This window comes from Myodes glareolus, chromosome 20 (assembly GCF_982192425.1).
Source record: "Myodes glareolus chromosome 20, mMyoGla1.1, whole genome shotgun sequence".
NCBI lineage: Eukaryota > Metazoa > Chordata > Mammalia > Rodentia > Cricetidae > Myodes > Myodes glareolus.
In genome coordinates this window covers 7,759,469-7,774,176 of record NC_142045.1, presented here as the reverse complement: position 1 = coordinate 7,774,176, position 14,708 = coordinate 7,759,469, and the positions used below count along the sequence as shown (strand labels likewise).

General features: G+C 43.1%; 1 protein-coding gene across 1 annotated transcript; it reads right to left on the bottom strand.

Moving 5' to 3' along the window:
* Positions 1 to 2,298: 2,298 nt before the first annotated feature.
* On the bottom strand, positions 2,299 to 10,023 carry Fgb (fibrinogen beta chain). Its single transcript, XM_048424772.3, has 8 exons — positions 9,865 to 10,023; positions 6,748 to 6,939; positions 6,094 to 6,277; positions 4,958 to 5,185; positions 4,373 to 4,486; positions 3,895 to 4,020; positions 3,299 to 3,584; positions 2,299 to 2,685 (listed from the first exon to the last, which is right to left on the bottom strand). The coding sequence occupies exons 1-8, from the start codon at positions 9,940 to 9,942 to the stop codon at positions 2,454 to 2,456; spliced, it is 1,440 nt and encodes a 479-aa protein (XP_048280729.2). The 5' UTR covers positions 9,943 to 10,023; the 3' UTR covers positions 2,299 to 2,453.
* Between the last annotated feature and the right edge of the window lie 4,685 nt (positions 10,024 to 14,708).

Genomic DNA, 14,708 nt, shown 5'->3' with positions numbered 1-14,708 from the left:
TACGTCTGTCTGCACTTTGACCACTAAAAGTGGACCTGATAGTCTCTGCTGCCGTGGTTCTACTGGCTTTACTTTAGGTTCCAGGGACTCATTCCGCCCTCTGTGTTTGCTTAAGGGAGAGAGCAAAGGTCAGAGGGTCATGCTTTCCACCTGTCTTAACCCACAGAACTTTTGTACTTCCAAATTCTACTTCCAAGTCATCTGCATTTTGATTGTGTGTGTGTGTGTGTGTGTGTGTGTGTGTGTGTGTGTGTGTGTGTGTGCCTTTGTTAGAAAAACAGCCTACATATAAAAGAAAGAGAGACATCCAAGGCCTTGAAGTTCTTGGGGTTTATTCATTCGAGGTTTACAAAATTACAATCTGTCCAGGCTGAAATCAAAGCTGAAGAAAAGTTTCTCAGGGAAGCAAAAGCAACAGCCCAAAGTCTGGCATTCATTGCTAAAATGTGAGTCAGTTAGTTCCAAAGACTTTCAGAAAGTCCTGAGGGTCAACAGATGATGGCGGGGGAGAGAGGGGAGCAGGGAAAGGAAGGGAATTTCAAAATCAACAGTAATTTTTCAGATTGCATTGGGGGAAGCACACTGCTGGGTCTCGCCAGAGTGATGTTCACAGGAGTGCAGGCAGTTCCTCAAGACTTTAACTTCAGGTGTTTGGACATTTTCTTTTTCTCAGGAGTGGGGTTGTTGGATCACCAAATCAATTCGTGTTTTGAGGAATTCACGTTTTGTACAGTGGTCTCTTTATTTTATATTCTCATTAACAACAGGATGATGGTAGGCATGGGATGGGAGGGGAGAAGGGGGAAATTTTGATGTGTGTGAAGTTAGGGGAATGAGCAAGTTCTAGAGCTCCCCTGTAGTCAGACGTGCAAGATTGTGCACTTAAAAATGATCTCATGTCAAGTGTTGGTACCTTAAGACAATGAAATAAAGCAGAAAGACACTAGGGAAGTTCAGGAGGTTATGGATGTAATACCATGTGGGCAAAGGGCATGTGTGAGCATGCGTGTGAGCATGTGCGCAGTAAAGAGATTTGATTTTAGTGTGAGTATGTGCAAGCATATGTAGACAGGTTTCTTGGTTGGTTTGTTTGGTGTATGTGTGTGAGATGCAGGCGTGTGATGAAAGGGGCAAGAGATGGTAATGGAAGATGGTAATGATCCCCCTCTAAGAATAGGACTCGGGTGCAAGGCATTCAGACATTGGGAGTAAAGAGCTAACTTTAAGCAGGTAGGTAACTTGGGCAGAATTGCCTGTCTCTGGGGCAACGCAGAAGATAAGATACCAGAATGGCAGATGTGCCATAGACTGTGATTGGTAGCATCTATGGCCACAAGGCCAGGCAAAAATAAAGCAACGGGACAAGAGAGAGCATTTCTGAGCAGCAAATTAATCTTTGCTCAAGTAAGTGAGAACTGAGAAGATGGGATTCGGGACACTAAGTCTGTACAATAGGCAGCAAGGACAATGGCGGGGAAGGAGCACTGAGCTGGGATTCACTGAAGGAGTGTTGTAATGGGTGCCTATGGGTAGAGCTATAAAGGATAGAAAAATCTACTTCTACCTTAGTTCCACTGTAACTATAGATGGAAAGAACAATGTGAGGATGATGGGGAAAACTGGGACTCCCCGTCCACCATTTCCCTAAGAGACACGGTGAGACTTCATCTAACTGCTTGCCTGGACTCCGGCCTGAGGTCCTCTTGAGAGGCAGAACGGTCCTTTCCCCATGGACTCCTCCCCTATGGACTCTTCAGCTGCTCGACGTCAGCTCAGCAGACATCTGAGATCGTGCACACACACTTTCCTGCCTACAAATTCAGATCCTGCCAGCACGGACCCCCAAATAAGAAAACAATAATTTATGATAACAGGGGCAGGTTTATGTAATAACCTGTTAGAAAGATGATCTTTTGCAAGATGCCTTACATGAATAAATGGGATTTTGAAACCAGACTTATAAACATTGGCTTTCATTTGTGTAATGCTTTTCTCCAACAGGGACAGACGGTGCCTCGCCTGAAAAGCTGCACAGTCAGCTGGAGTCAGCAGGCTCTGTTTATTGCACCCTTCTCGTTAATTCTCTGCATGGAAGGTAAACGCAGTCGAGAGATGAAGACGATCTGACTCCAGCTCCTACATCAGGAGGCTCACAGCCACTGTAACCCCAGCTCTGGGACAATCTGGCCACTCTGACTCCTGCAGGCCCCTTCACTTGCGGTGCACCTATCCACACCCAGCCATACAAGTGAAAATAATACAAACGCAAAATAAAAAGAACACAAAAGAAACCCACTGTGCTGTTTTCAACGTCTTTATCCTACGCCTTTCCGAAAAAGACACAACCAACAGACTGTTTTGAGTTTTCGTGGATATAATGTAACAAAGACCATTCCAACAACATAAAGTAAAAAACGTCACACATAGAAGAATAAAAGTCTGCACTTGGGGGACTACTGCTGCGGGAAGAAGGGTCTGATCTTCATAGATATCTTCCTCATTGAGTACCAGGACCCCTTCCAGTTCATCCATACCACGCCGTCGTCTGTGCCGTGCTTGGACATGTCCCAGCTGTAAAGCCCACCCCAGTAGTATCTGCCATTTGGATTGGCGGCGTGACATCTGTTGTACCACCATCCACCACCATCTTCTCTTGAGCACTGCTTCCGTGGATCTGCAGTTAGCCTGTAAGGAAAGGGGTCCGAGTGATGATGCAGGCAAGGCCCACTGTCGAGTCAGTTCTTTGGAGAGAACCCACGGGAGAGTACCGGGCTCGGTTATATGTGGTACCTCTTGCCCTGTATGCAAAGCTGAGTTACAACAAAGGTCTTTTCTGCCCCCTAACAAGAAAAGGGAAACAGCGGACCCGTCTGGTCTAATCCTGAAGAGATGGGATTGTTTTATTCTGAAAGAATTTGTCTGATACTGTAGTATGAGAGACCCTGAGATACAAAATGGTAGTTTCAGTAGACCAGTTAGTGAATAAGAACACAGATGTTTCTATAGATACACAAAGCTCAAAGAGTTACACTCTAATTGCTCTTCTGTGTTTGTGTAGTTACCTGGCTTTGGGTAAACTTTTTTCTCTAAATGTCATCTGAAGGATGAAACAGATGATGTCTGCCTTACAGTTGGGATGCTTTTAATCAATACGTCCGGAGTTCCGGACAGCGGCTGCCTGATAGACTTCAAGTGTTCAAGCATGGGCAGTTGTTTATAATGTTAGGTACACTCATGATGCAGAGCAATGATCTTAGCGGAGACTTTTTAAAAAAGGAGCCAAGATCGCAGCGCTTACCAGCCGTCGTTGTCCCTGTCGTACGTGCTGAAGAACATGCCGTTGTGGATGGTCATGGTTCGGTTTATCCCCACCAGCTGAGAGGCTCCCTCCATGAGGGCATTGCCAGCCGTTCCTTTGTACTTGCTCACTGACACTTGGTACTTGTTAGCCTCATTCTGCACTGTGAACCCTCCATAATGGGCCTTCACTTTGTCGCCTTTCCAGTCCTCCATTTCGATCAGAAGTTCCGTGGGTCCCATCCTGGTAAGCTGGCTAATCTTATCGTTCCCAAGCCAATATTCACCTAGTGAAAATGAATGAAAAAATATCAGGGGGAAAAAGGAGGCTCTGGCTATCACGCGCCGTTTTTCCACCCTGGCAACCACGCACCGCCTTCCACCATATCTTTAGCTCCCACATTTAATTTTTTAACTTTTATTTATTTATTTATTGTGTGTGTGTGTGAGTGTGTGTGTGTGTTTATGTGCATGTGTGTAAGTAAATTCCTATTAACATCCTAGAAATCTAAAAACAGACCCATATTCTTGATGTTTTTAATGGGAGAAAAAGCTCATTAAACTTGAAGAATTTCATTTTGCGCCTGAAGTCTTTACCTGGCAGGCCACAGTACTTTTTCCCATCTTCGTTGGTTGCAATATTTCCAAATCCTTGTTTGTACGGGTCCCATTGCCTGCCAAAGTCGACGCTGCCATCCTGACGGTTCTGTATGACTGTCCATCCTTTAGAAATAAAATTAGCCTAAGGTTACCAGTAGTAACATCACTCTGAGAGGAGAGTCTGAATCCATCGCCCATTTGTTTGATTTTATATGCTTTGATTTGCTTATGTTTGGGTCTCTGAGTAGATATGATAAGGAAATAAGTATGAGGGGAAACGTCTAAAGGTATTTGGGAATGCCAGGCACCACATGTCATCTCAATGCATGCATCAAAGGTCTTTTAAAGCTTTCCAAATACCAGATTGAATTTCCAATCCAGCGGCTCCTTGGCAGCTGTGTTGGAGTGGAGACTTGTTTCCCAGCAGCCAGGATACTCACAGATCGCTAGGTCAGCCGCCGGCTGCCGGGCTTACCTCCGTTTTCTGTCTCCATGTCACAGTAGACTCTGTACGGCTTGATGGAGGTGTCGGGCTGGATGAGATACATTTCGGATGTCTCCCCTCCTTTCCTAATGATCTCCTCACATTCTGCAAGAAAGCATCGCTGCGTTGGGTTCAGGGACAGAAACATAGTCTTTAGCCACTCATTCTGACTACACTAGTTACAAAGGATCGCTTTCTCACAAGCATTTGGGAATAATGTCCTATGGGTTGGACCTTCTTTTCACTGACAATCAACCTAAATTTTGAAGAATTCTGTCGAGTGAATTATAAAGCTCCCTTTATCTCCCATCCCTACAAATAGGACACACGGTACTAGGAAACACCTCTATCTTCCCACGGCCCTGCCACCTGTGTATGTCCCGTGCATGCTAAGCAGTAGAGCTCGGTGGAGTCACAAGCCAAGGCAGAACACAACCAGTCCAGGGCACACCCACAGTATGTAGAAGATCATTCTGTTCTGCTGGGGAAAAGCTACGGTGTTCACTTTCCAGTCCCTGTGTTTGAAGAGTGCTGCATCTCCTAGAGCACTATGGAGTTTGCTTGCTGACTCGCTACCTTTGCCGGACACCACAGGGATGTTGCAGCTGACGGTGCACGGGGTGCGGCAGTAATCCATCTGCGCCGAGATGTCAGATTCTAGCTTTTGTATTTTGCTCCTCAGGGTCTCCAGGATTGAGCGGAGCACACGAAGGTTAAGGGGGATGTTATCATTCACGGTCTCATCAATGTATAACCTCTGGTCTTCCAGAATAGAGGAATACTCACTGATGACATTTTCATTATCTGGAGAAAGCAAAATTATGGAGGAATGGTCGGCGTTTTTTTGCCTATGAAAGTATATCTAGCTACATAAATATAGTTTTGATTGTCTGAGAATAAATAGAGACAATCTTCAAGCAATCAGGACTGTTGAACTTAACGTTATTTGATAATGAACATTAACATTATTTGTCTCATGGTACATATAAATTGGCATGCAGGCCTGCTGCTACTCCAGAGGTTTGCCCTGGGTACAAACTAAAGATCATATATGGTAAAATGAAAAAACAAACAAACAAAAAAAAAACAACTGTGTCTTTGTTTGGTGACCAGTATCTGAAGACTTCATCCCAACATCACAGAGCAGAGGCACTTAACCCTTGCACACCCCACCTAAAGAGCCTTGGAATTGGCAAGCACATGTCAGGATTCTTTGGATTCTTAAACGTCTACCCTTGAGTGAGCTCTTCCTAAAAGCCTGTGCCATGCTGACACTCCCAACTGCCTCCTACCCACCAGGTTCACAGCCCTCAAAGTTTACAAGTCAGATGTCACTGCGGGCGTGTTAGCTTGTGCCACACTGACTCAACACCTCAGGATGCTCAACTTGAAAACACCAAGTTCTCATTCTGTGCATATTCTCTTCCGAACCACGAGACCAATGTCTAATAGGCTGAAAATAAGAAACCGTAGTGACATGTCTCGTAGAAAGTCATGATAGTGACAGCAGCACCGAGACTAACCCTGGAGGAGTCCTAGTCAGGTGAGCTGCAGTCGAAAGTGCCTGAGGGAGGAACCAGGGTAAGCAGGGGCAGAGAAATCAGCCCCAAGTGCCTGTCAGCCTCAGACATTTAGCTGCCCACAACTGTGAATCCACAGTTAAGGGTTTTCATGTTATAAACGGGTCAGGCAGAAACCCCCAGGAGGGCTACCTTTAGCCTGGGCCTGCTTCTTCTGCCACAGGTCTTTGAGAAGCGTCGTGTACTGGAAGGTGGTGGAGGAGGTCTCGGAAATGGACTGTATGTTTCTTTTTAACTCATCAACGCTCGCCTTGGTTGGCCTTTCCTGATTGATCAAGGTCTGCTGCAATTGGCACCCTGTAGGACACAACACTCCCTGCAAATGGAGAAAGCGGCTGGCGTCAGAGTGATGGATGTTTGTTTAAAACATACATTAGGGAAACTTTAGGGATCTCACTAGTCAATTAAATTTGATATTTCATTTTCTTTATGGAAGACCAGAAACCTTAGAATTATCGGCATACTCTTTAAAAAGAAAAGAAATAGTCCTTACCACGGGCAAAAAGTGTAACTGGGCTATGAAAAGTTTTACCCAAGCCAATGAAGAAAGTAGATAAAATAAAAAAGAAAAGGCAATGTCCAAATACCCAACTTGTTTTCTTGTGTCCAGACCCAAAAGACCAATAAAAGAAGGGTGAGTAAAAAAATAAAGGATTCAAAGAAGTTCATATTTTGAATTTTAATTCTTAAATGAATAAAATAGCAACGATAGAGATGCTGGCCCATGAAATATTAAGCTTTCTCTACACAGGAGACGCACGCTGCAAAAACCACTAATGGCCCTACCAGGTCCGGGTCGGCGTGAAGACAGCCTCCTGCATCCGGGGCTTTTCGTTCCACTTTCTTCTGGCTGGCAGCGGGTTTGACTGGACGGGCTCGATAACCGCCTGTGCTGATAGGAGGGGGGGCGGGTCTCAGGCTAGGAGCCTCTTCCTTTCTCTTGTCATAGGGTCGGTGACCACGGGCATCCAAGAGTCCCTACAGGAACCGGGCAGGAACACAGCGCAAGGTTAGGGAAGCTGTGAGACCTAACTAGTTCATCCTTTTGCTTCGTAGCTGAGGTATCACCATCCTGATGACTGGCTACAGGTCTCTCCAATGGCTGCGGCCGAGTGTTTGTGTCTCTTCAACGGGAGGATCAGCAACACGCAATGCTAAAGCTAAGGCTGTTTCATCAGGGAGCTGGGTGGGGCTAAGACAAATCTACCCCAGATTGTGAAATCTAAACTTTGGAACACACAGTATTGTCAGGAATCTAGATGATCCAAAAGAATGAATATTCTCAATCCACTTGGTTTAGTAAATTCCTACAATTGTTGTTAACCATTTCCCCTACTTTCAACTTTTATGAGCTGAGAATCAGGCGCTAAATCTAGCATGATCATATTTGAGACAAGATGATCTATCTGAAGAAAACTTACTAGTCATAAGACCATGGCTCTAACATGTTACAGAAAATTAAGACTGTGTGGGATAGAGTACTGCTTGGGTTCAAGGCTTGACCTGCTCTTTGGGAAGGTTACTCATGACTCAATTTTCCCATTTATAAAATAAGGACAACCACAGCTCCTATTTGCCTTATAAGATTATTATAAAGATGAATTTTTTTTTTACCCATGACACCCTCAGAACTATTCTTGACTTATTATAAGCTCTCATTATTATTTTCAGTGTGGCCATACTTCAAAGATATTTCTGATAGCCCCACTGTTCATTCCTCTGCTAGCCTCGGTTTTCAATAAACTTGTTAAGCTACTCTCTTGAAACTACCTAATTTCTGTATCAAACATGATGTCATTTCCATACTTAGTAATTTTCAGAGTTTATAGACCGCACTAAAGATTATTTTTAACTTAAACCTCTTTAAGAAGACACCCAAGTAGAAGAGATGCAATCAGGTAGGACGGTTTTCACGTGAATTAAATACGTTTATCATTTTTCGTCATCAGTAGTTTTACTCTGACGGCTGTATTCGCAGATGAAGAAACCACACAACTGGGAGCAACAGCCAAGCTCTCTCTGGTGTCAGCTAAGCCAGCACATGAGCGGCATCTGAAAAGTTGCTGTCATGTGTTCATTAAATCATTATAGTATTTTACATTTAGTGGGGTGGTAATTGAAACCCTGATAGACTGGCTTCAGATTCACAGGCTTAATTACTGATTGACTCTCTCTTCTCTCTGTCTCTGTCTCTCTCTGTCTGTCTCTCTGTCTCTCTATCTCTCTGTCTCTCTGTCTCTGTCTCTGTCTCTGTCTCTGTCTCTGTCTGTCTCTGTCTGTCTGTCTGTCTGTCTCTCTCTCTCTCTCTTTCTCTCTCTCTCTCTGTGTGTGTGTGTGTGTGTGTGTGTGTGTGTGTCTACTGCTATATACTTCTAATGGGTGAGCGTTCAGGATAAAATGAAAGGTATACATTCCATACTAAAGACCCAGCCCTAATCAGAGCTTGTCTGCTCTGACACCAATTTAATGAAATGCGTTTTTGTTCACTGCAAACACAATTATGAAGAAGAAAACTACCGACTTGTTCACTTGTTTTCGACTGTTGGACACAGGTGACGCTGTCTGGCTTGACAGAGAAGGTAAGCTACAAATACTCAGAGAGCCAATGGGGACACAGGCTAGGGAAAGAGTGCTTACAGAAATAGTTTAAACCAGGAAACCCACACTGGAGCTTAACTAAAGGGTTAATTTAGGAAGAATCTGAAAGCGCTTTTGAAGTAATTTATAAAAATGTACCCAAATACATCCTCTATCTTTTCTTACTTAACCCAGACAATTTTCTTTCTTTTTGTATGCTCAAATAATCTGAATTCTTACGTGCCTTTTAATCCAAATGACCCATAGTGAATCTTCTCATTGCAATATTAATGTGTATTCTGATTTCTATTGTAGATAATATACTACACAGAGTAAATTTCATTATGATACAGTTAGTAATAAAATTAAACTATTTTCTTAAACACACTTCGTTTTCATGATGTCAACATAATATTAATAATAAGTTGGTAAAATAATACTTGAACCAGGTATAATGGCTCAAGTCTACAATACAGTGAAGGAGCTGAGTTAAGCCTAGCAGCGCACGTATTGAATCCCAGCCCTAGGGGGTTAGAGGCAAGTGGATCACTATGAGTTCATTAGAGGCCAGTCTGGTCTTATTAGAGATTTCAGGACAGCCAGAACTACATAGTGAGACCCTGTCTCCAAAACACAAGCAAAAAAACTGAGGTAGGAGGATTGCTACAAGTTTAAGGCCAATCTGAGATACAAAGTGAAACTCTGTCAAAAAGAAAGAGAGGAAGGAAGAAAGAAAAAAGAAAGAAAACACGAGGAAGAAAATTTCTACAAGTAAAAAAGTTATATTATATATTAATAATGACAATGAATATTACCTGTTAAAATTTTTTAATCTGAAAAATACCCCAAAGCTTCATTTTGTGATTTTAAAATTATAATTCTTACCCATAATCAGTAATCTTGGGAGTTATATATTATATTACTTAGCAAAAGCAAACAATCTACTAATTTTTTTTCCTTTCAAAAGACTAATCTTTTACCATCATAGAATCTATAAATTTAAAAATTATCATTATAATTGCAATAATGTATTGCAAGAACTAAGAGAAAATTCATAGAATGAGGAAAAGACAGAAAAATACATCACACACTAATCAAGCCACCTTCACCCTGTAAAAATAAAGGTGATCAAACCAGAAAGCAACATATGACCTTGAAAGATATGGAACATGTTGAAAGTCAGATAGGTCCCTGAAATTAACGATTACTTGTTTGTAAGTACAACCAAGGCTACTTTAATTTAAACAACTATTCACTCAAAATTGTAATTCCATAATTTTATATTAATAATATTAGTAGCAATTGATAATATCTATAAAAAATCACCACATCATCGTAGTCATCGTCAGCAGCTTGAGTTTGAACTGAGAAAACACACAACAGCAGCAACCATAGATACTTCATGGTTTCGGGTTTTCGGAAAATTCCAAGCAGCTGCCCTTTGCCTGCAAACTTAGCTGGGAGACTGTTGATCTTATATATAATGGGTCCTCTCTCAGGCGTGGCTTCAGCAGTGGTCACCTCCCGTTAGTTAATATTTGACCTTTAGATCACTTGTTGGCTACCGCTTTATCATTTGAGCAACATCTTCCCAGCAAGCCTTGTTTACCCGTTAGACAGCTCTCCCTCACTGCCTGTCTCCGAACACACGGAGGCTCTTCAATTCATTCAGTCAGAGGCAATGATGGGAAATGGGGACATTCTGAAGGGAGCCCCACGTCAGAGGTCACGTAAGATGTTCCAAATGGTCCAGGAACTCACAAAAAAAGCGCAAGAAAAACGTCTGATTCAGACCAAACCGTTTGGCTTGCACAGGAAGGGCTCAGGGAAACTATAATTTCAGTAAAGAGATGCAAGTACATTCATGCCTTGTGGCGGTCACGTCACTTTTGAAAGAGGCCACTGAAGTCAAGAGTTAGTGTACCATCATGTGCCTATCCTTTCTTGCAGATGCTGATCAGAATTATAAAATAGCCATTTGTCTAGGCGGTAATAGGCCAACATCAGAGAAAAATTAAAAGTTCTGGCTTCTCTTTTATTTCTGCCCTTAAGGATTTTGTATTTTGACTTTTTTTATGGTTAGATTTTGCAATCAATTCTAAAGACTATTATGATATCATAGCTTAAAGGTTCCCATATTAAGATTATCATTATTGTAATAAAACACACAGTCAACATTTCATCTTAATATTATACTATATACCATATTTTGTGTTATATTTACATGAACTGATACTTTTACATATGTGAAATCTTCATATGTCTCTTTCAGTTAGTGTGGCCATACAGTAAATGTGGCCTGGTTTCTTCTGTCATTTCTCATAAGCCACCACATCTGTGTTACCTGCTCATCCATTGGCAGTCAGAAGAATCAAGAACCTACTCCACCTACCTAAATCAAACGACATCCAAAGTCAACAAGTCGCGTTTCCGGCAAGTCATTGCTCAAAAGCACTTCTGGGTTTGGATGGGAAGTGAAACAATCTCACAAACTTTACAGTTTGAGAAGAAAGAGCAAACGGTCTGAGTTTGGAACAAAGTTTCGAAACAGAGATATTGAATTTCTTCTCTTGATCTTTTAACTTGGGCTGTAGAAGCAAAGTCTGAGTTTAGACACAAGAAAACACTGATCTCTTTTCCTATCTGTGCTTTATTTATCAGGATGCATAAGCATTCTTTGAGATTCTTTTTTCTTTTCTTTTTTTTTCTTGGAAAAATACACAATCTGACAGAAAAATCTAGTTTGCATATGTGCATTAATCAAAAGGAGATAAGAGAATATACCTTCAAATTATAGTCCATAAGAAACACATCCTAATGATCTATTTATATTTTTGCTGATTTTAAAAGAACGATCTGGAAGAGGATGAATCATGTTTTGAGGCTTATGGTATGGCTGTATGTCCAGTCTCTGACAGGTCCCCTCTTAGTGACAGTGCTAATCATTGCGTAAGTCTGTGCATTTTTTAGTCTCTCTACATATATGCGAGGCAGATCTTGGTAAACACGGAAGTGGAAGTTCTTCAACCACCTCTCCATGCAGCTCAGACTGGCAGTCTGAGATTCAACAAGCATTCCCCACTCAGTGCCTGTGGGCCTTCAAAAGGACAGGAGTGTGCCAGGGGCTGAGGATTCACTGAGGAGCAGGAAAAGGGGGCATCCCAACCACTCATCACAGAGTAAACACGTGAGCTGGCCTCTGTGGATACATGCCTTGTCCGTGTTCATTGCTCTTGTTTAGATCTTAAAACCACCACCTTCCAAAAATGATGAAATTGAGGCTCAGAGGTCAACTCTACTACCTACAGGCACAGAGGTGGCAAGGGCTGGTTCCAGACTTGACCGAGTCTGCCTAACTCAGCAGGCCGTGTTCTATGCCCACTAAACCGCACTGACCAAAGGAATGCATGGACAAACAAGTACAAACTGTAGAGTTTTACCTGTACTTTATGTCGGTTGTTGCTGCCGTTTGGGACCAGCTCATCTATGGTTATTACAGTCTCTATGATTGGCATACTCATTCTTAACCTCTTAACTTTCATTCATATTTTTCAGCGTGGTGTATAGTGTGGGCATGGTTGTTCAGACAGATGTAGGTGATACCTTGTAACATCTTCTTTTCTCTAGAGTTACAGGCAGGTAAACAGGGCCTTGAGTTGTCTAGCAGTTCCAAGCAGTGGATTCCATTTAGAGGAGAAGACACATACTAAATGTTTAGCTATGTTTGCACTCTGGTGGGGAGGGAAGGGAGTGCTGCTTGCTGAGCCAATACTGCTGTGTTTTTCCATATTAGTCGATCTTGTTATGTAAGTCAAGGGCAGTCGATCGGTTACAGAGAAAACATGACCCACCCTGTCCAGCAGCTTCCTGGTGCCAAAGACAAAGATTTGTGAACCCCAATTATCAAGAAACTCTTCTTGTGACTTTTTCAGGTCCTGCAAGGCCCAGCCTACATAACACAAGGCGATCTGGGCTAAGTAGCAATTTTTGAATTCCTCCATTAGAGACAAGGGTCCGGAGTTCATGTGGAAAGGCAAGAAAGAAATAGAAGTGAGCTACAGCAACCTGGGCTGAACCCTACAGTCAGAGAAGGCATTTGCACAGTGACTTGGTACCAACCTTCCAAGGGAGAACGGTCTTTAAAATGAAAAGGGTTTCTGAGCTTGCCACAGGTGGGCGGCAGGGACTGAGTAGCAATGATTGCCTGTGTCACACACCAGCACCTGAGGTACTTCATATTTGTCAGGTGACTGAGTTCATAAGTGCATGCATGAATACACAGGTAAGACGTATCAGTGACCTTGTTTGCCTACACAGGCATGATTGGAAACACTCCAATTATCAGTCTTTTAGCATGCTCTCCTTCGCTACAGCTCAAGAATAACTGTCCAGTAGAAATTAGCCCTGGAAAGTTGGAGGCCAGGGAGCACTTCCAGCACAAACATGAGAAGAGTGTGGCTGGGACACCTCCGGTTGGCCTGTCACACTCAGTAGGAGAGAGCATGCGGAGGGATGAAGTGTACGAGGTCACTGTCTCTGTGGACAGCTGCCTTTGTCGATCTAGCTGACCCTTGAGTGTGTAGCTGATAAGGAACCCGAGGAGCAGGGAGAATGGGGCATTTTCTTGTCTGACCAGCTACAGATCACAGGAGTAAGAGCGAGAACAAGATGCCTCTCTGCTTCTGTTGTCCTGAGACTCTCTTGGGAGTGAGAGAGCGGAGCCTCAGTGGTCCTGCCAGGATGATGCCACTACGGGTGACTAAGTTAAGAGCGGGCGTGCCAGCCTTACCCCTTGCTAACCTACCAGTCTCTTAAGCAACTTGAAATCTGCAATGAAAGCAAGTAGAGGCTCGAGTCTAAGCAGCACCGCAGAGAGAAGATTCGGCCACTGCGGTTCAAGAGTGAGAACGTTTCTCTGCTTAATTGTTTGATTCTCCAATTAAATCTGTTAGGCCCTAGGTCCTTCCAGCAGGGCCTGGGCCCACTTCACCTCAATTGCTCAGCAGTCAGGTACACTTTTTGAAGGGAAATAAAGATTTTTATTGTTGGGTGAGAACAGCTTGGTTAATGAAGAAAGGCTTCCCTTAAAATCCACATTACTGTTTTCACACACACATAGGCAGCAATCATCTACATTTGTCCTGTTGGCTTAAAAGGGGGGGGGGGGGGGGAATCCTCTGCACCGTCGTGAAGAGCCACAGTGCCATCTACCGTCCATATAAGGCAGAGCAGGATGTTAGCGGGGCAGAGATGATCCTTCTTTTCTTCCTTTCTCCGTCCATCTGTCCTTTCGTCCCTCCCTCCCTCCTTCTCTCTCTCCCTTCCCTTCCCTTTCCTTTCTTTTGTTTATTTTTGTTTTGTTTTATTTTCTCTATGTAGTCCTGGCTGCCCTGTAACTCAGGTTGACCTCAGACTCAGAGATCTGCCTGGCTTGGCCTCCCATGCGCTGTCATTAAAGGTGTGAGCCTCTACCTTCTGATTCTTTTTATGGTTTCTCGAGACAGGGTTTCTCTGTGTGGCCCTGACTGTCCCGGAATTCACTGTGTAGACCAGGTGGGCCTTGAACTCTTGAACAGGAGGTAGATCCGCCAGCCTCTGCCTTCGAGTGCTAGGATTAAAGGCGTGTGCCAGCACTGCCAGCTGCAGATGCTGGATCCCTTCAAAAACCTAAGAAAATATGAGGAGGGCCACGTCAAACAGAAACACCCAGATTAATAGAGGGCTTAGGTGGCCCTATTATCCAGTTCTGGGATCATAACACAGAAACTCTGCCTAACCCAGAACTGGATAATAGGGCCACCTAAGCCCTCTATTAATCTGTTGTTAATTTTCACATGGATGACAATTCAAGAGCTGGAAGAAGAGCAAAATCTAGCGTGCCTTTTCGCAGTATATTGCTGTTACAAGTCTGTTCATAAATTACGCTCTGGATGACTAAATATTGATAGATTTAGTAAGAGCTGTCTGGCAGCCATTATATTACCGTAGATATATTAAGGTCTTTCTTACATTTCCTTAGTGTTATTGTGATTTAAAATGTTCTTTTCTGTGGTTACTACTATCTCTAGGTAAGTTACAATATTATTTAAATCTTCAAAATATGTTTTAGAGCTATGGTATTTCCTTGCAAAGTGTGGGCCACTTTCACAGAAAATAAGGTCCTTAGGCCA

Bases quoted from the DNA above. Each gene is read 5' to 3' on its own strand.
- Fgb (XM_048424772.3), bottom strand. From the start codon at position 9,942: ATGAAGTATCTATGGTTGCTGCTGTTGTGTGTTTTCTCAGTTCAAACT. The intron at 6,940-9,864 runs GTGATTTTTTAT...CGGTTCCTGTAG, and splicing joins ACGATGACTACGATGATGTG to GGACTCTTGGATGCCCGTGG. The intron at 4,487-4,957 runs GTAGCGAGTCAG...GCTTTCTTGCAG, and splicing joins CCCTGTGGTGTCCGGCAAAG to AATGTGAGGAGATCATTAGG.